This window comes from Cervus canadensis, chromosome 17 (assembly GCF_019320065.1).
Source record: "Cervus canadensis isolate Bull #8, Minnesota chromosome 17, ASM1932006v1, whole genome shotgun sequence".
Lineage (NCBI taxonomy): Eukaryota > Metazoa > Chordata > Mammalia > Artiodactyla > Cervidae > Cervus > Cervus canadensis.
In genome coordinates this window covers 59,945,299-59,960,850 of record NC_057402.1, presented here as the reverse complement: position 1 = coordinate 59,960,850, position 15,552 = coordinate 59,945,299, and the positions used below count along the sequence as shown (strand labels likewise).

At 47.9% G+C, this 15,552-nt stretch overlaps 1 protein-coding gene across 2 annotated transcripts in view; it reads right to left on the bottom strand.

Annotated features, from left to right (window-relative positions):
• ATP10A (ATPase phospholipid transporting 10A (putative)) overlaps positions 1 to 15,552 on the bottom strand; it is a 181,572-nt gene that overhangs the window by 32,636 nt on the left and 133,384 nt on the right. For both annotated transcript variants that reach the window (XM_043489379.1, XM_043489380.1), the window contains 3 exons: positions 11,438 to 11,634; positions 9,867 to 10,061; positions 7,488 to 8,055 (listed from right to left, as the gene is read on the bottom strand). In XM_043489379.1, coding sequence (XP_043345314.1) covers positions 7,488 to 8,055; positions 9,867 to 10,061; positions 11,438 to 11,634 — 960 coding nt within the window. The remainder of the gene's footprint in view (positions 1 to 7,487; positions 8,056 to 9,866; positions 10,062 to 11,437; positions 11,635 to 15,552) is intronic.

Below are 15,552 nucleotides of genomic sequence, written 5' to 3'. Positions count from 1 at the left end.
CACTTCGAGCAAAGCTAGTGGAGGTGATGGAATTCCAGTTTCAGCATCCTGACAGATGATGCTGTGAAACTGCTGCACTCAATATGCCAGCAAATTGGAAAACTCAGCAGTGGCCACAGGACTGGAAAAGGTCAGTTTTCATTCCAATCCCAAAGAATGCTCAAACTACTGTACAATTATACTCATCTCACTAGTATAGTAATGTAGTAAATGCTAGTAAAGTAATGCTCAAAATTCTCCAAGCCAGGCTTCAGCAGTACGTGAACTGTGAACTTCCAGATGTACAAGCTGGTTTTAGAAAAGGCAGAGGAACCAGAGATCAAATTGCCAACATCTGCTGGATCATCGAAAAAGTAAGAGAGTTCCAGAAAAACATCTATTTCTGCTTTATTGACTATGCCAAATCCTTCGACTACGTGGATCACAATAAACTGGAAAATTCTGAAAGAGATGGGCATAACAGACCACCTGACCTGCCTCTTGAGAAACCTATATGCAGGTCAGGAAGCAACAGTTAGAACTGGACATGGAACAACAGACTGGTTTGAAATAGGAAAAGGAGTATGTCAAGGCTGTATATTGTCACCCTGCTAATTTAACTTATATGCAGAGTACATCATGAGAAACGCTGGGCAGGAAGAAGCACAAGCTGGAATCAAGATTGCCAGGAGAAATGCCAATAACCTCAGATATGCAGATGACACCACCCTTATGCCAGAAAGTGAAGAGGAACTAAAAAGCTTCTTGATGAAAGTAAAAGAGGAGAGTGAAAAAGTTGGCTTAAAGCTCAACATTCAGAAAACTAAGATCATGGCATCTTGTCCCATCACTTCATGGGAAATAGACGGGGAAGCAGTGGAAACAGTGTCAGACTTTATTTTCTGGGCCCAAAATCACTGCAGATGGTGACTGCAACCATGAAATTAAAAGATGCTTACTCCTTGGAAGGAAAGTTATTACCAACCTAGATAGCATATTAAAAAGCAGAGACATTACTTTGCCAACAAAGGTCCGTCTAGTTGAGGCTATGGTTTTTGCAGTGGTCATGTATGGATGTGAGAGTTGGACTGTGAAGAAAGCTGAGCACCGAAAAATTGATGCTTTTGAACTATGGTGTTGGAGAAGACTCTTGAGAGTCCCTTGGACTGCAAGGAAATCCAACCAGTCCATTCTAAAGGAGATCAGTCCTGGGTGTTCACTGGAAGGACTGATGCTGTAGGTGAAACTCCAGTACTTTGGCCACCTCACGCAAACAGATGACTGACTGGAAAAGACCCTGATGCTGGGAGGGATTGGGGGCAGGAGGAGAAGGGGACGACAGAGGATGAGATGGCTGGATGGCATCACTGACTCGATGGACATGAGTTTGAGTAAACTCTAGGAGTTGGTAATGGACAGGGAGGCCTGGCGTGCTGAGGATTCATGGGGTCACAGAGTCGGACACGACTGAGCGAGTGAACTGAACTTATAGCAAATGCTAAAGGAAGTTCTCTAGGCAGGAAACACAAGACATGGAAAAGACCTACACAAAATAAACCCAAAACAATTAAGAAAACACTGATAAGATCATACATATCGATAATTATATTAAATGTAAATGGATTAAATGTACCAACCAAAAGACACAGACTGGCTAGGGGGATGAAAACTTTTATGTACATGCATGCATTTATCACATACTCTGTTTGATCCCTCAAACTGTATGTAATTATTTTATATTGTTAAGTTAATCATGTTTATATTGTTAAGTTAATCATTCCAGTAAATATATATATGTTAAGAAAAAATTAAGATAAAATAAAAATTTTTTATCTGGCTATTGATTATGGTAACTGATAAACATCTTTCACTTGTGATCTAGTAATTGTCTCACTTAATACCACTGTATTATAATTGGTCAACAGAGAAACAATAGAACTCTATATCACCAAAACTATCATTTAATAGAAAAACCTACAATCACCTTTTAAAATCCAGATGCATATCATAATTATCTTGAAATTTTTCAAAAAATACAAATGGTCAGGTATTGGTTTTTTTTTTCTTCCAGAGCTCCAGATACGTTTCCAGTGAGCAGTCATGTTTAAAAACAACTCAGCTATATGATGATATTTTACTTTTATCCAGTTTGTTTTACTTTTTCTATTTTATATTTAGTGCTGCCATTTCATTTCGTTTATGTTTTCCAATTTCTCCATCTCTTCTTCTTTTTGTGTGTTCTTTTCAGGCCTTTATCAAGTATAGTAGAAAAGCTTTTGTATACATATATATACATATTTTAGAAAACCTCCAATTTTTGCCTAACTAAAAAATGTACAACATTTTGATTGCACTTGTTTGGTTTAGTATGAATAGAATGCTAGATTTCTAACTAAAAAAAATAGATATGCAACAAGCAACAAAGGTTTACTCTATAGCACAGGGAACTATAGTCAATATCTTATAATAGCCTATAATGGAAAATAACTTCAAAAATAATATATGTGTATATGTATAACTGAATCACCTTGCTGTGCACTCGAAACACTGTAACTCAACTATATTTCAATAAATATATATATTAATAAAAAATTAAAATAAAAAAATAAAAAGAAACTCATTATATTTTTGGCTCTTTTTAATATCACGTGTTGAAATGAGCATTTCACATAACAAAACCTCATAAAGAGTAATCAATTTATAACAGAAAAAAAATTTTATCATCCAAAGAACACAAGGTGTTTACTTATATATGGAAATCCTTTTGAATTTATGAAAGTCAGATGTTTTACTTAAAGGCTTGATCATATAGAAAGCATATGCAGAACATTTTAAAGAAAATGCTTAAGTGTCTAGAACTTAAAATTCTTTCATGATCTATTTACAGAAATATTTTTCAAAAGACTAGTAATATAATAGTCTATGGTTTACAGTATTATTTTGCAGTGTTTGCATACTGATTCATAGAATACAATATTTTCCACAATGAAAAATACTATTTGACTTGCCTTTAAAACTATCTGAACTTTATTTTGTTTCATTAGTTGAGGATCTGTGCAAGGTAGATCAACATAAATGTCCTAATTTATACAGTGGTTTAGAAGACTTTTGCTATAATAATGAGAGAAACTTGTCAGATGGGTAAAATCTAGATAATTCTACATAATCTGAGGAATCCATGCCATGGTTGCCCTTGCTTGTAAATATGGGGAATGTTTCTAACTGCCTATAAGCTTGTGTTCAAACTCAATACTGCATTTACTAGTATATTTGTTTCATTAGTAGGCTAGTGGGCTTCCTGGTGGCTCAGATGGTAAAGCGTCTGTCTGCAATGCTGGAGACCCGGGTTCGATCCCTGGGTTGGGAAGATCCCCTGGAGAAGGAAATGGCAACCCACTCCAGTACTTTTGCCTGGAAAATGCCATGGACAGAGGAGCCTGGTAGGCTACAGTCCATGGGGTCACAAAGAGTCGGACACGACTGAGCGACTTTACTTTACTTTACCACCTGATCTCTAACATAATGTTGGATGAATACAGTTAACACTACTGGGAAAAAAAAAGAAAGAAAGAAAGAAAGAAATTTAGGACTTCCCTGGAAGTTTGGTGGTTGAGAATCTGCCTGCCTGGGGAAAGCTGACTATAAGCCCAGTCAGCTCTCTGATATAGGACCTGGTAGAACACTCTTAACCTTCTAGATCTGTGCTCTCCATGGAGAAGACAGTCCCCTTAACAGACCAAAGACTGGTCCCTTGGGGGAAAAATCATATTACAAATAAAGCACAGATATATGTACAGTACATAAATAAATATATAGGATATCCATGGCATTAAAATGTCACGGAGGAGTAGTTAGAAAAAAATATATCTAAAAAGACTCCTTAAGGGGGCAATAATGAGAAAAGAGTGAAAAAAGGAAAACACTGCCTACATTGCTTTGCTTAGGAATATAAATTTCCTGACAAGATGACACTGAACGTCATGTTAATCTTGAATAACTCCTGTTATTCACTCCTGTAAACTCCATTTACTCCTCTTATTGTGACAGTATTATTCCAGATTCTGACTATCATTTGAGCAAAGACATGTCTAACCAAGACTCTGGAATTAACACTAAGGAAGTACTTGAGCTGTCCAGAGGGCGAGGGGAAGCCTGCACACCAGGGAAGGAGCAGGGAGCAGGGCCTGTGATGCTGCTGTTAGCTACAGCCGTCCAAACAAAACGAGAGTGGGAGAAGGCAGGGTGGGCGCTGGGGACCCAGGACACCCTGGACGGGGGTGAGGTCACACACCACGCAGGCTGAAGGCCATCCAGCCCAGCAGGGAGACGTGGTGACTGCCGCGCTTGCCCATCCCTCCTCCTTGACACCTGCCCTCGGAGGAGGGTGGAGTCATCACAACATCGCCATACAAAGTGACACCTGGACTGAGCCTCAGGCAAGTGAATCTTAAGAAGAAGAAACTAGAGGGAAGGGAAAGGATCCAGCTTATACTTTATACCTGGAACACACCAGGCACTGTGCTGAAGCCTGGACAGGGGTTCCTGAGAGGTTAGCATCCTGATTTCCTTCGTACAGATGGGAAAAGAGGCACAGGAGAGTGACATGTCCAGGGTCACCCCAGCCCATAATGTAGACTTGGGATTTGAACAGAGATCTGTAGGTAACGGGTGGGTAGAGTCCCTGCTTGCCACCCGATCCCACACAATGTACTGCCAGGGCAGGTGAGATGCAGCCACATCCTGTGAATTTGGCACAGTGCCCATCCACAGTCAGCTTAGCCTCCATGTGCCTTTTATGTAAAAGTGTTGTGAGCTCTCTGAAGAAGGTACTGGACACTCATATGCCCCCCTCACTTTATCACCTGCACAAAGTAGAGCAGCCTGGCCATATAAAGGACTGCTCCATACCCTGGCCACCCCACTCCCAAAGTGAAAGCTGAATAATTTATGCACAATGTCAAGGTGTCACTGATAACTTCAGGACCATCTCAGAGCTATCCCTTTTCTTGAAAAACCACTGGGGGCTCTGAACATCCTAAATCTTAAATTGCCTGGAATCTGTATGTAGCTATGACCTATCCAAACCTATGTGAAGGGCACGCTGCTCGGAAATTCCCAGAGGAAGGCAGAGATCCACAGAAACTGCTTATTTTTCAGGTGCCCCCTTCAATGTCATGGTTTGGGTACCACCATGCCTCGACCTGTTTGCTCCATGGTGCAATGGATGGGAGGCTCTGTTTCTCGTCTGTGGTTAATTACTCCCAGAGACCCACAGGAGGAGGCTGGTAAAACAGAAGAGCTACGCTGGGGTGCAGGACCATGTGGAGAGGCCTGGGAGGCTCCCAAGTGTGCACATGGGCTCTCTTCACCCCCGACCTTGAAGCTGACTCTGAGTGATAGAAGTCTCATTTGTGCTTTGTCTAGAAATTTGAGGCTTTCTACTCATTGCTCTCGAGCCCTTGTGTACCTCAGCAGGCTCCCTGCCCTCTCTCTGGTGCCGAGGGTGAGCCTCTCCTCCCATCCCACTCCATCCTGCTTGCTGGAGCTGGTCTAGGTTCTTCTCTTATCCATGACCCACTGAACGTGGTAAAGTCTGAAACACAGGGTTCATTAAACTGTCTTTAATACAAGGCTGCGGGATAGGACAAAAGTGGTATTTTTGCAGTAGAATAAAATCTGCTCAGATAATTGCCATACCTCTGTTTTCCTTTTGTGTGATTGAAAAATCAAATTTCAGAATGAAAGAGGCTCCTGTAATTCAAAATCAGCCTGTAAGTTGAATTCTAAGTCCACCCTAAGCAGAAGGACCATAGAGTTGGGAAGGCAAAACCCTGCCATGGGGTAGGTCATTCCCAGACAGACCACTGAAACAGCTTTCAGAGACACATCTGCGATTCGCTCAGCTGCCTTTGGGAGGCAACAGCTCCTTGACAGGAAAATGGATTTCCCATCCTGTGCACTTTCCCTTAATTGGAAACAGAGTCTGGTCCTGAGGCACTGAGATCAAGGTAAGAGGACCACAGGAAGCAAAGTGGTATCCCCTAGCTCTGTTTACGGGTCCAGAAGGCCATATCCAGCAGACGGAGTTTCACACAAGGGGTACCCAGAGCTGTTTCCAGGATACAGCAGAGAGGCGGGCTGTGGTCCCTCTCCCACCTGCCATCTACCCTGCTCCTCTCCCCTGGAGGTCAGATATGCCCTCGTTTGTCCTTCTGACACAGAGAAAGGTGTGACCAGGTTTACTAGTGGGGCCCTGGGTCCTTCCTCTCCCAAGTCCCAGAAGCTTATTTTTCAGGTGCCCCCTTCAATGTCATGGTATGGGCACCATCATGCTTTGACCCGTTTGCTCCATGGTGCAATGGATGGAAGGCTCTGGTTCTTATCTGTGGTTAATTACTCCCAGAGATCCACAGGAGGAGGCTGGTGCAAACAGGAAGGCTACACTGGGGCTGAAGGACCACGTGGAGAGGTCTAGGAAGCTCCTCTGCAAGTTGTCTGCTAAACAAAGTTCCACCTTCTATAACAGTGATTTCTGAACTACTCTTTTTCAACCTCAATGTTACATGGAAGTCCAGTGTTGCAGGGAAGAGTCAATTCTAGCTTCACGTTGGAACTACTTCTTTGACTTGCTTTTTGTTGCTTTTGCTGTTAAAATCATACATAATGGCCTGCCTCCAGAGGACCCTGCCCCTCTAACTGACTGGTAAACTAAAGTGTCTTTGTTCAGCTCAAGAGAGATAATCTGATCTTGCCCAGTGGTGAATGGATGCAAGGAAAAAGAGATTAACACATCCCTTCCCAGATACTGGCCATTCCCAGAGACTTTTTGCAAGACTAATGGCCCTTCATACTTCACTTCTTCTCCTCTCTCTCTCTATTCCGCCTTTCGACTTTAGTTCCTTACTGCTTCTCTCTCTGGTTCTATAAAAGAACCTGGCATCCAGGCCCTGAAACATGGTTATTTTGAGACATTAGTCTGCCATCTTCTCAGTCTGCCAGCTTTCTGAATAAAGTCATATTCCTAGCCTCCACATCTCCTTTCTCACATTCACTGGCCTGTCACGCGGTGAGCAGAGTGAGTTTGGACTCAGTCAAACTAGTACAGAAGAGGCCAAGATGGAACTTCTTGGCCCAAAGTTATCCAGAGGCCAGAAGCCCCCACTGCAGGCTGAAGTCACTCCACAGATGGCTAAAAATCATGGCCAGGGCCTCACGGATGCCCCAGGTCCAGGCAAGGAGAGGCAGAAAGGAGCCTTTTGGGGCTTCTAGTCTAAACGTTCTTAATCTTCATCCCGAGTCAGACCTGATGCAGGACCTCACCCTCAGGAATTTCAGACCTCAAAGAACTTCCGAGGCAAGTTCAGGCTCCAAAGCTCCCCATCTGCTGGATCCTCCCCCATCCTCCATTCTAGCCCAAACCCTCCAGCGTAGTAAAAGGCCACCCAGTGGGGAGGGGCTGGTTTCTCGGGAACCCCCGCAGCGGGGAGCTGCCCGCGGGGTGCGGGTACCTGTGGAGCAGGGCAGCAGGAGGTCCATGACCACCGAGTCGGCGCCCTTGGTGTACACGTTGATCTCGTCCGTGAGGGGGTGCCTGATCACCACCGACATCCTCTTGCGGATGGAGTCGAAGCCCAGCGTGTGCAGGAGCTCGAAGGTGAGCCTGCCCAGGTGCGGCAGCTCCACCGACACCTGGTCGTGCAGCCGGCCCACGAGGGCGCAGCTGTAGGCGCGGGCAGCGTGCACGAGTGCCGCCTCGTCTGGACTCTCGGCCTCGTAGCGCAGCTCCGGCCTGGGCTCCGACCCCGTCGTGGAATGGTCTGCGGTCCAGCCGTCCGCCGCGCTGCTGTAGCCATTGCTGGCGAGGTGTGGGGCCCCGGCGCCCAGCCTCTCCTCCAGCCTGAGCAGCGTGCCGTCGTTGGCCAGCGTGGACAGGAGGCCGGCCTTGGGCGCGGACTTGGTGGCCACGCTCGCGCTCCCGACGCTGCTGCCGCCCAAAGTCAGGCGACTGGGTGTGAACTTCCGGAGGAAATCTTCGATGGTCTTCACCGGGGACTTGAGCTCGAAGCGCACCCTCACCTGGCAGGGCAGCAATCAGAAGGTAGGTGAGGCATCTCCCCAGAGGCCTCACCCCAACCCCCACAGGGCTGCCCTCCACTTCCCCAGGGGGTGCTGAACGAGGATTTTCTATTTCCCCCTGAAAACTGCAACCAGAGCCAGCATGCCTTCCTTGAGACCACCCCTTGGCTCTCGAGGGCACCTCAACACAGGTCCTGCCACATGCTTTCTTTCAGAATGTGACTGACTGTAGCGTAGGCACTGGGTGGCCCGTGATGCCCAAGACTAGACTTTGGGACTGTCCTCTCATGGCAGTTCCCTTGCTTTTCAGAAACTTCCCAGAAGTGGGCCTGCCACTGCCTGGAACAAACCTTGCCTTTTTTTTTTTTTTTTTCCCAATTAAAAAAATCATTTAACAAAATTTATACATTCTTTTGGAATTACATCCATAAAAAATTTAAGTTTACACAAAATTTCCCAAACCCCAAAGAATCTTTCCTAGAGACACGTTCACATGCAGTCTGAGGAGTCTGCTCCCTGCATGGAGCTCACGCATATGTCACCGTGGGCACAACACTGTTCAGTCACGTTGGAGTTTCTCTTACTTACTCGGTAACTTCAACAACACCTGGGTCAGTCAAGTAGGGTCTAGCCTAGAAACCAGATGCCTCTTCAGCACAGTGCTCCAGAGGAGCTGAAGAGGGTGGAGGAAGGGCCCTGGGGGATGCGGAGGCTGCTGAGAGCTGATCTCCAGCAGGAAGTGACCCCATCCAGGGCTGGCGGCACAAGCCTGTGGTCTCTCAGTGGCAAAGCCCATTTGCTTGAGACCCACTGGGCCCCGGGGGCTTCTCCAGGTGAGTGAGGTGTGAGCAGAGCCTGGAGGAGTCCCACTGCTGCCAAACATGCTGCTGCCGCTGCCGCAGACAGGCAAGAGGTCCCTGTTCTCCCTTTGTCACCCCCCAGCGGCTTCACCAGCAGAACCTGCTGGCAGGGCTGAACTGAGGAAGGGGCCTGGGAGAGTAGGGGGTGATGTCAGGAGACAGGCCTATGGTGTGCGCTCACCCAGGAACCTTCACACGTGTCCACTTAGAGTTGCTTGGCTGTACACACTCAGCCATGCTTAGGTGCACCCTCCCTCTGGGTCCACCTGGAGGAGTGCTTGGCTTAAAGAGGCGCCTTTCACACATGAAACGTTCCTCTCTTTGGAGAAAATCTTGATGTTAACCCAAGCAAAACCCAACTTGGGTGTTGCTATGTTTCCACCACCTTAAGTAACTTGCCACTGATTCTCAACCACTTTGATAATGCCGGTGTTTTAACAAGCTTTATTAGCTTCATGGATATTTCCTGTGTGCAAAACCCTACTCTGAGACCTTTCCCTAAATCCCACCGTTGCCCCCACATCCCAGAAGGGGAGTCTGAGACACAGGAGGGGCCTAGCTTATGGTGACGGTGCAAGTCCAGGCAGCTCCTCCCTGGGCCCCAGCCTGTCCTTCACGTTCCGAGGCTCTGGTCAGCACGGAGGCAGCCAGCCCCCAGCCCCGCCCGCCTCGAGCCCCACCTGGACGCTCTGTGCCCGTCTCACCCCAGGCTCGGTAGCCGTTTCTGGCTGGCCGTCCTCTCCCTCTTGACCACAATCCTGGCGTCTGCCCACTATAGTCTGGGGATGTCCCTGCAGAGCTGTAGGGCTGGTGTGCCCTGTCTGAAGCCCTCATTGCACCCCTGAAAGCTGAGAGTGGTGCACGGTGACCCAGGCTCCCTCTCAGGAAGACAGACACCGCATCCAGGCCCAGGCCTCTGTGGGCTTCCAGGACGGAAGCTCCAGAACTTGCCTTTTGTCGTGGCTGATCTGGGGACGTGACCACCACTGTGTTGCAGATGGTGAGTGCAATGAAGAAGTCGAAAACGTCAGACAGCTCGGGCGAGAGGTGGTCCAGCGGGTGCTCCTGGTGCCTCGCAGAGGCCAGGCACCTGCCGCACTCATGCACCTTCTCCAGCAGCTTCGGGTCGGGTGTTACGTCCTTCTCCTGAGGAGGACACAGAGGCCGGGGGTCAGTCTGACCCAGGGACCGGCCCACTGTTCCTTTGATGCTTGACTATTTAGGGCATCTCGATTTTACCAGAAGCTGTAAACAGGCTTGCACTTCACACATACCCGCCACTTTATAGACAAACTGTATGTCATCTTAATTGTATAAGAATATACACTCTACAAATGAAATGAAATGCACATATTTTTATATATAAGAAGGTACATATGTTCTGTTTATAAAATAATACCTCCAAGAATATATATTACAAAGTAACATATCTTACTCAGACAGATTTCCTATAATAAGAGAATTATAGGAAAAATGTAGCAGGTCTCTATTACACTACCTCATAGTAATATATACTTTTTGAAAAACATGCTTCTCTGCTTTTCCTTCATCTTTTTTTTTCTATAAATTTACATTTTAGTCAAAATACTTTATATGTAAATAGCAGTTTCCATTTCTACAAAGACCTTATATTGCCTCAACTTTACCAGGCCTTTAACAGCCTTTTGAAAACATACTTTTTAACAGCTTCAAAACAGACATAGTTTCTCTGCCCATTCCTTTATCACTGGGTGTATTTCTTCACTGTTTTATTGATGTAAATGATGCACTGATAAGCTTCTATGCACAGAAGTTCTTCACTAAATCAATAACTGCCTAGGTCAGAGAGTTGTTGTTTAGTTACCAAGTCCTGTCTGACTTTTCTGGAACATTTCAAATATTTCTGACCCATACTGACTCCAAAACTAGTATCAGGAAAGGCTGGGAGAGATTTCCAGCACGTCTCCCTGCTGCCTGGGGTGGGAGCTCCCTGTCACATATCCCATGCAAACCCACCAACCAGCAACCACGTGTCTAGGTGACCTCGATTCAAACGGCACCTTCTGTACAGGTTTCCAAGGACATAAAAGAATGAGGCCATCACACGTGAGAACAGATTCTCCCTCACTGAAAGATCTTTCAGAGGTTGTCACTCATGCACTTCTGGAAATTTCCCTACCAGAGAATGGTCCATAAACGTTTGGGCGGCTGACAAGGCAAGGGATGAATTTGGGCTCATCTAATTCAAACTCTTTTTCTTTAACTTGGGTCTTTTTCCAGAGCTGTCACCTTGCCCTGATACTGTATTCATCTCGTAGGGAAGGATGGACTTCCTTTGCTTCCTCCATCCAAGTGGTCACTTGCAGTTCCCAACCTGAGAAGTCTGGGAAGGTGGCTGTGCCAGTGTTTCAGGAAAGATTCCGTGGAGTGGGGAGAAGACACTGTCCAGAAAAATGCTCCCCGACTGAACACAGGAAACCCCCCACGCAAGAGCAGACGCCTTCGGTGACGAGGGGCGGTCACGGGAGGGCAGGAGGACTCACCATGGGGCTGCTGAAGGCCGTGAGCTCAGTCAGCATGCTGACGCGCCGGGCCTCTGCGCGGCTGCCCGTGCGCCGGTGCGCCCTGCTGCTCTGGGTCTGGTGGCCCCCGGCGCCCCCTCGCAGGGGCAGCGAGCCCCCCCTGGGGACCACCTCCTCTTCCTCTGAGTCTGCCTCCTGGTACCTGGCCAGACGCTGGGCTGTGGAGAGACGGACACCAAGTCATGCTTGGTGGGGAGGCCAGGCGTGAAACTGAGGGATCTGGGCTCCAACGAGGTGCACGCTGGGTGTCCCCAGGCCCTCTCCCCCTTCTCTCTGATGGCGAGACCACGTTTGACAGGGGTTTCCACTGAGGGACGAGCGCCGTTCCCATTTACACGTCCCTCCAGTGAACCCACGGGGCTTACATTCTCAACTCCAGTTCACAGATGAGAAGCCTGGGTCTCAGCTTGTTAAGGCCACAGGATGCAGGGGTGAGGATGTCGCCCAGGCCCGCAGGTTGCAAAGCTCAGGTCCCATCCATGACGGCACAGGGGCCGTCCCATCCCACAGAAAGTCAGATGTGGGTGGAGTCACACATGGCCCCTCTGTTCAGCAGAGCCCCAGTGTGAATGGGGTGTGTGGGCAGGAGGGCTGGAAGGCCCACAGAGGAGCTGGGCTCCAGGCTTGGACCTTCATCCCGAGACCACTGGGCCACCTGCTCACTGGGACCATCAGGACAGATCATGCCTTGAGCTTCTGCCTTGCGGTCAAGCAGAAATAGCAGTTCTTGGGGGCTGTGTGGAGGGTGCTCTCCTGAGGAGGCTCCTTGCTCACGGTTAGGTGGGGAGTGGGTGCCGTGGTCACCCCATGAGGATGCACACTTCCCACCGGGGAGGCTCACACCCTCCTGGGCTCGCCCAGCGGGGATGAACGCCCCCTAAGCAGCGGGGGACAAACGCCCTCTGAGCTGCCCCCAGCAGGCAGAGCTCTGCTGAGGCCCGTGACCGTGATTCTGCGCTTGAGCTCTAGGGGGCGCCGGGGAGCAAGAGTCCCTGAAGCTGCCAGGGCAGCGGTGAATCAGAGGGAAGTGCACCGCGCTGCGGCTTGCTAACACGGGCTCTCAACAGTCTTCTCAGCTTTACCTGGTTAGCTCTGCGTCTTCCATCATGGATGAACAGCAGGAGACCATCACAGGGACCAAAACAAGCAACTACTACGGGCCTCCAGGGCAGGCCTGGTGCTGGGTGGCAGCTGGGGACAGCCTGTGCAAGGGGCTGAGAGAGGCGCCCCCATCTGGGCTTGCCAGGGCATGGGCTGTCATGCGGGCCAGGCCCTGAACTCAGCATCTTCCTCGCGAAGACTTTTCTTTAGCGATAAGGAAAGGGATCCAACTAGTCCATCCTAAAGGAGATAAGTCCTGGGTGTTCATTGGAAGGACTGAGGCTGAAGCTGAAACTCCAATACTTTGGCCACGTCATGCGAAGAGTTGACTCATTGGAAGAGACCCTGATGCTGGGAAAGACTGAAGGTGGGAGGAGAAGGGGACGACTGAGGATGAGATGGTTGGATGGCAACAGCCACTCAATGGACATGAGTTTGAGTAAGCTCCAGGAGTTGGTGAGGGACAGGGAGGCCTGGTGTGCTGCAGTCCATGGGGTCACAGAGAGTTGGACACAACTGAGCGACTGAACTGACTGAAAGAAAGGGAAGTCACCTGCCCATGGACGCCCGGCTGTGTAACTGCCAACCCCAGGATTCCACCTCAGGAGCTCCTAATCCCAGGAAAAGACTCCTGCACACACCACCCCTGAACCCACACCTCAGTCACCTGGCGGTGTGGTGCTGAGGGTGGCAGAGAAGGGCAAAGCCAGGACCAGGCATGTCCACCTCCTGGGCATGGACACTACGAGTGTGGTGTCAGCCTCCCGGGGCACACCGGCCTGCCCACGCTCCCACAGCAGTGGTAGATGTTAGCCTGAGAGTGGCCGTCCCTCAGGCCACCACTGATGTGTCCGTGTTGTGTGAGTGGGCAGCAGTGGGCAGCCTTGGGTCCTTAGGGACGATGGGAATGAGAGGCAGCTGACACTTGACCCTGGGCCTGCACTGTCACCAGGACACGAGGTAGAGAGGGATGTTCCTATGGTCTGTGTGGCCAGTTCAAGTACATGTGAGCTGGGCTTACTGCTCAGAGCCAAACTGACCTGAATTCATTTTACTAACTGATCTGAGATGTTAGACCATGGCAGCACCCACAGAGGGAGACCTTGGCCCTGAGGGTCACTGATCATTGCTCTTCTTTAAAACACACTTCAGATATACCTGGCTGTTTCTACCTTTGCCGGCAATGCTTTCCTGTGTCTTCTGGGGTGACGGACTGCTCTGGTTTTATGGTAAGCATCTGACAACTCTCACAATCCTTCTGTAATCTTACTTGGAATTCTGCCCACAGAGCCCCAGTTCCAGTTTAACAGCTGACTTTAGACCTGGTCCTCTGAGTCCTTCACAACCAGGCTGAGTTCTGCTTTTAGGACTCCAAGCTGTTCTGCACAAGTCTAAGGAGTCAGGGAAGGGGCAAGCCAGAGAAAGAGGCAGGTGGGTAGATGGGACACTGTTCCTGACCATTTATCACTGGTGGCAAATAAAACATTAAACAAATTGGATATGTTCCTATGCCTTCTATAAGCTTCCATAAGCCTCTTATCCTTATCCATTAGAGGGCAGAGAGAGTTAAAACCACAATCACAGAAAACTAACCAAACTGATCACATGGACCACAGTCGTGTCTAGCTCAAGAAAACTATGAGCCAGACTGGTAGGGCCACCCAAGACGGACAGGTCATGGTAGAGAGTTCTGAGAAAACGTGGTCCACTGGAGAAGGGAAGGGCAAACCACTTCAGTATTCTTGCCTTGAGAACCCCATGAACAGTATGAAAAGGCAAAAAGATAGGACACTGAAAGAAGAACTCCCCAGGTTGGTAGGTGCCCAGTGTGCTACTGGAGAAGAGTGGAGAAATAACTCCAGAAAGAATGAAGAGATGGAGCCAAAGTGAAAACAACACCCACTTGTGGATGTGACTGGTGATGGAAGTAAAGTCTGATGCTGTAAAGAACAATACTGCATAGGAACCTAGAATGTTAGGTCCACGAATCAAGGTAAATTGGAAGTAGTCAAACAGGAGATGGCAAGAGTGAACACTGACATTTTAGGAATCAGTGAACTAAAATGGACTGGAATGGCTGAATTTAACTCAGATGACCATTATAACTACTATTGTGGCCAGGAATCCCTTAGAAAAAATGGACTAGCCATCATGGTCAACAGAAGAGTCTGAAATGCAGTAGGTGGATGCAGTCTCAAAAATGAGAGAATGATCTCTGTTCATTTCCAAGGCAAACAATTCAATATCACAGCAATCCAAGTTTATGCCCTGACCAGTAGTGCTGAAGAAGCTAAAGTTGAAAGGTTCTTAGAAGACCTACAAAACGTTCTAGAATTAACACCCCAAAAAAAGTCCTCTTCACTACAGGGGACTGGAATGCAAAAGTAGGAAGTCAAGAGCTACCTGGAGTAACAGGCAAATTTGGCCTTGGAATACAAAACAAAGCTGGTCAGGGGTTAACAGTTTTCCAAGAGAACACCCTCTTCCAACAACACAAGAGACAACTCTACACATGGACATGACCAGATGGTCAACACCGAAATCAGATTGATTATATTCTTTGCAGACAAAGATAGAGAAGCTCTATACAGTCAGCAAAAACAATACCGGGAGCTGACTGTGGCTCAGATCATGAACTCCTTATTGCCAAAGTCAGACTTAAGTTGAAGAAAGTAGGGAAAACCACTAGACTATTCAGGTATGACCTAAGTCAAATCCCTTACAGTGGAAGTAACAAATATATTCAAGGTATTAGATACGAAAGACAGAGTGCCTGAAGAACTATAGAAAGAGGTTTGTGACATTGTACAGGAGGCAGTGATCAAGACCATCTCCAAGAAAAAGAAATGCAGAAAGGCAAAATGGTTGTCTGAGGAGGCCTTAGAAATATAGCTGAGAAAAGAAGAGAAGCTAAAGGCAAAGGAGAAAAGGAAAGATATACACATTTGAATGCAGAGTTCCAAAGAATAGCAAGC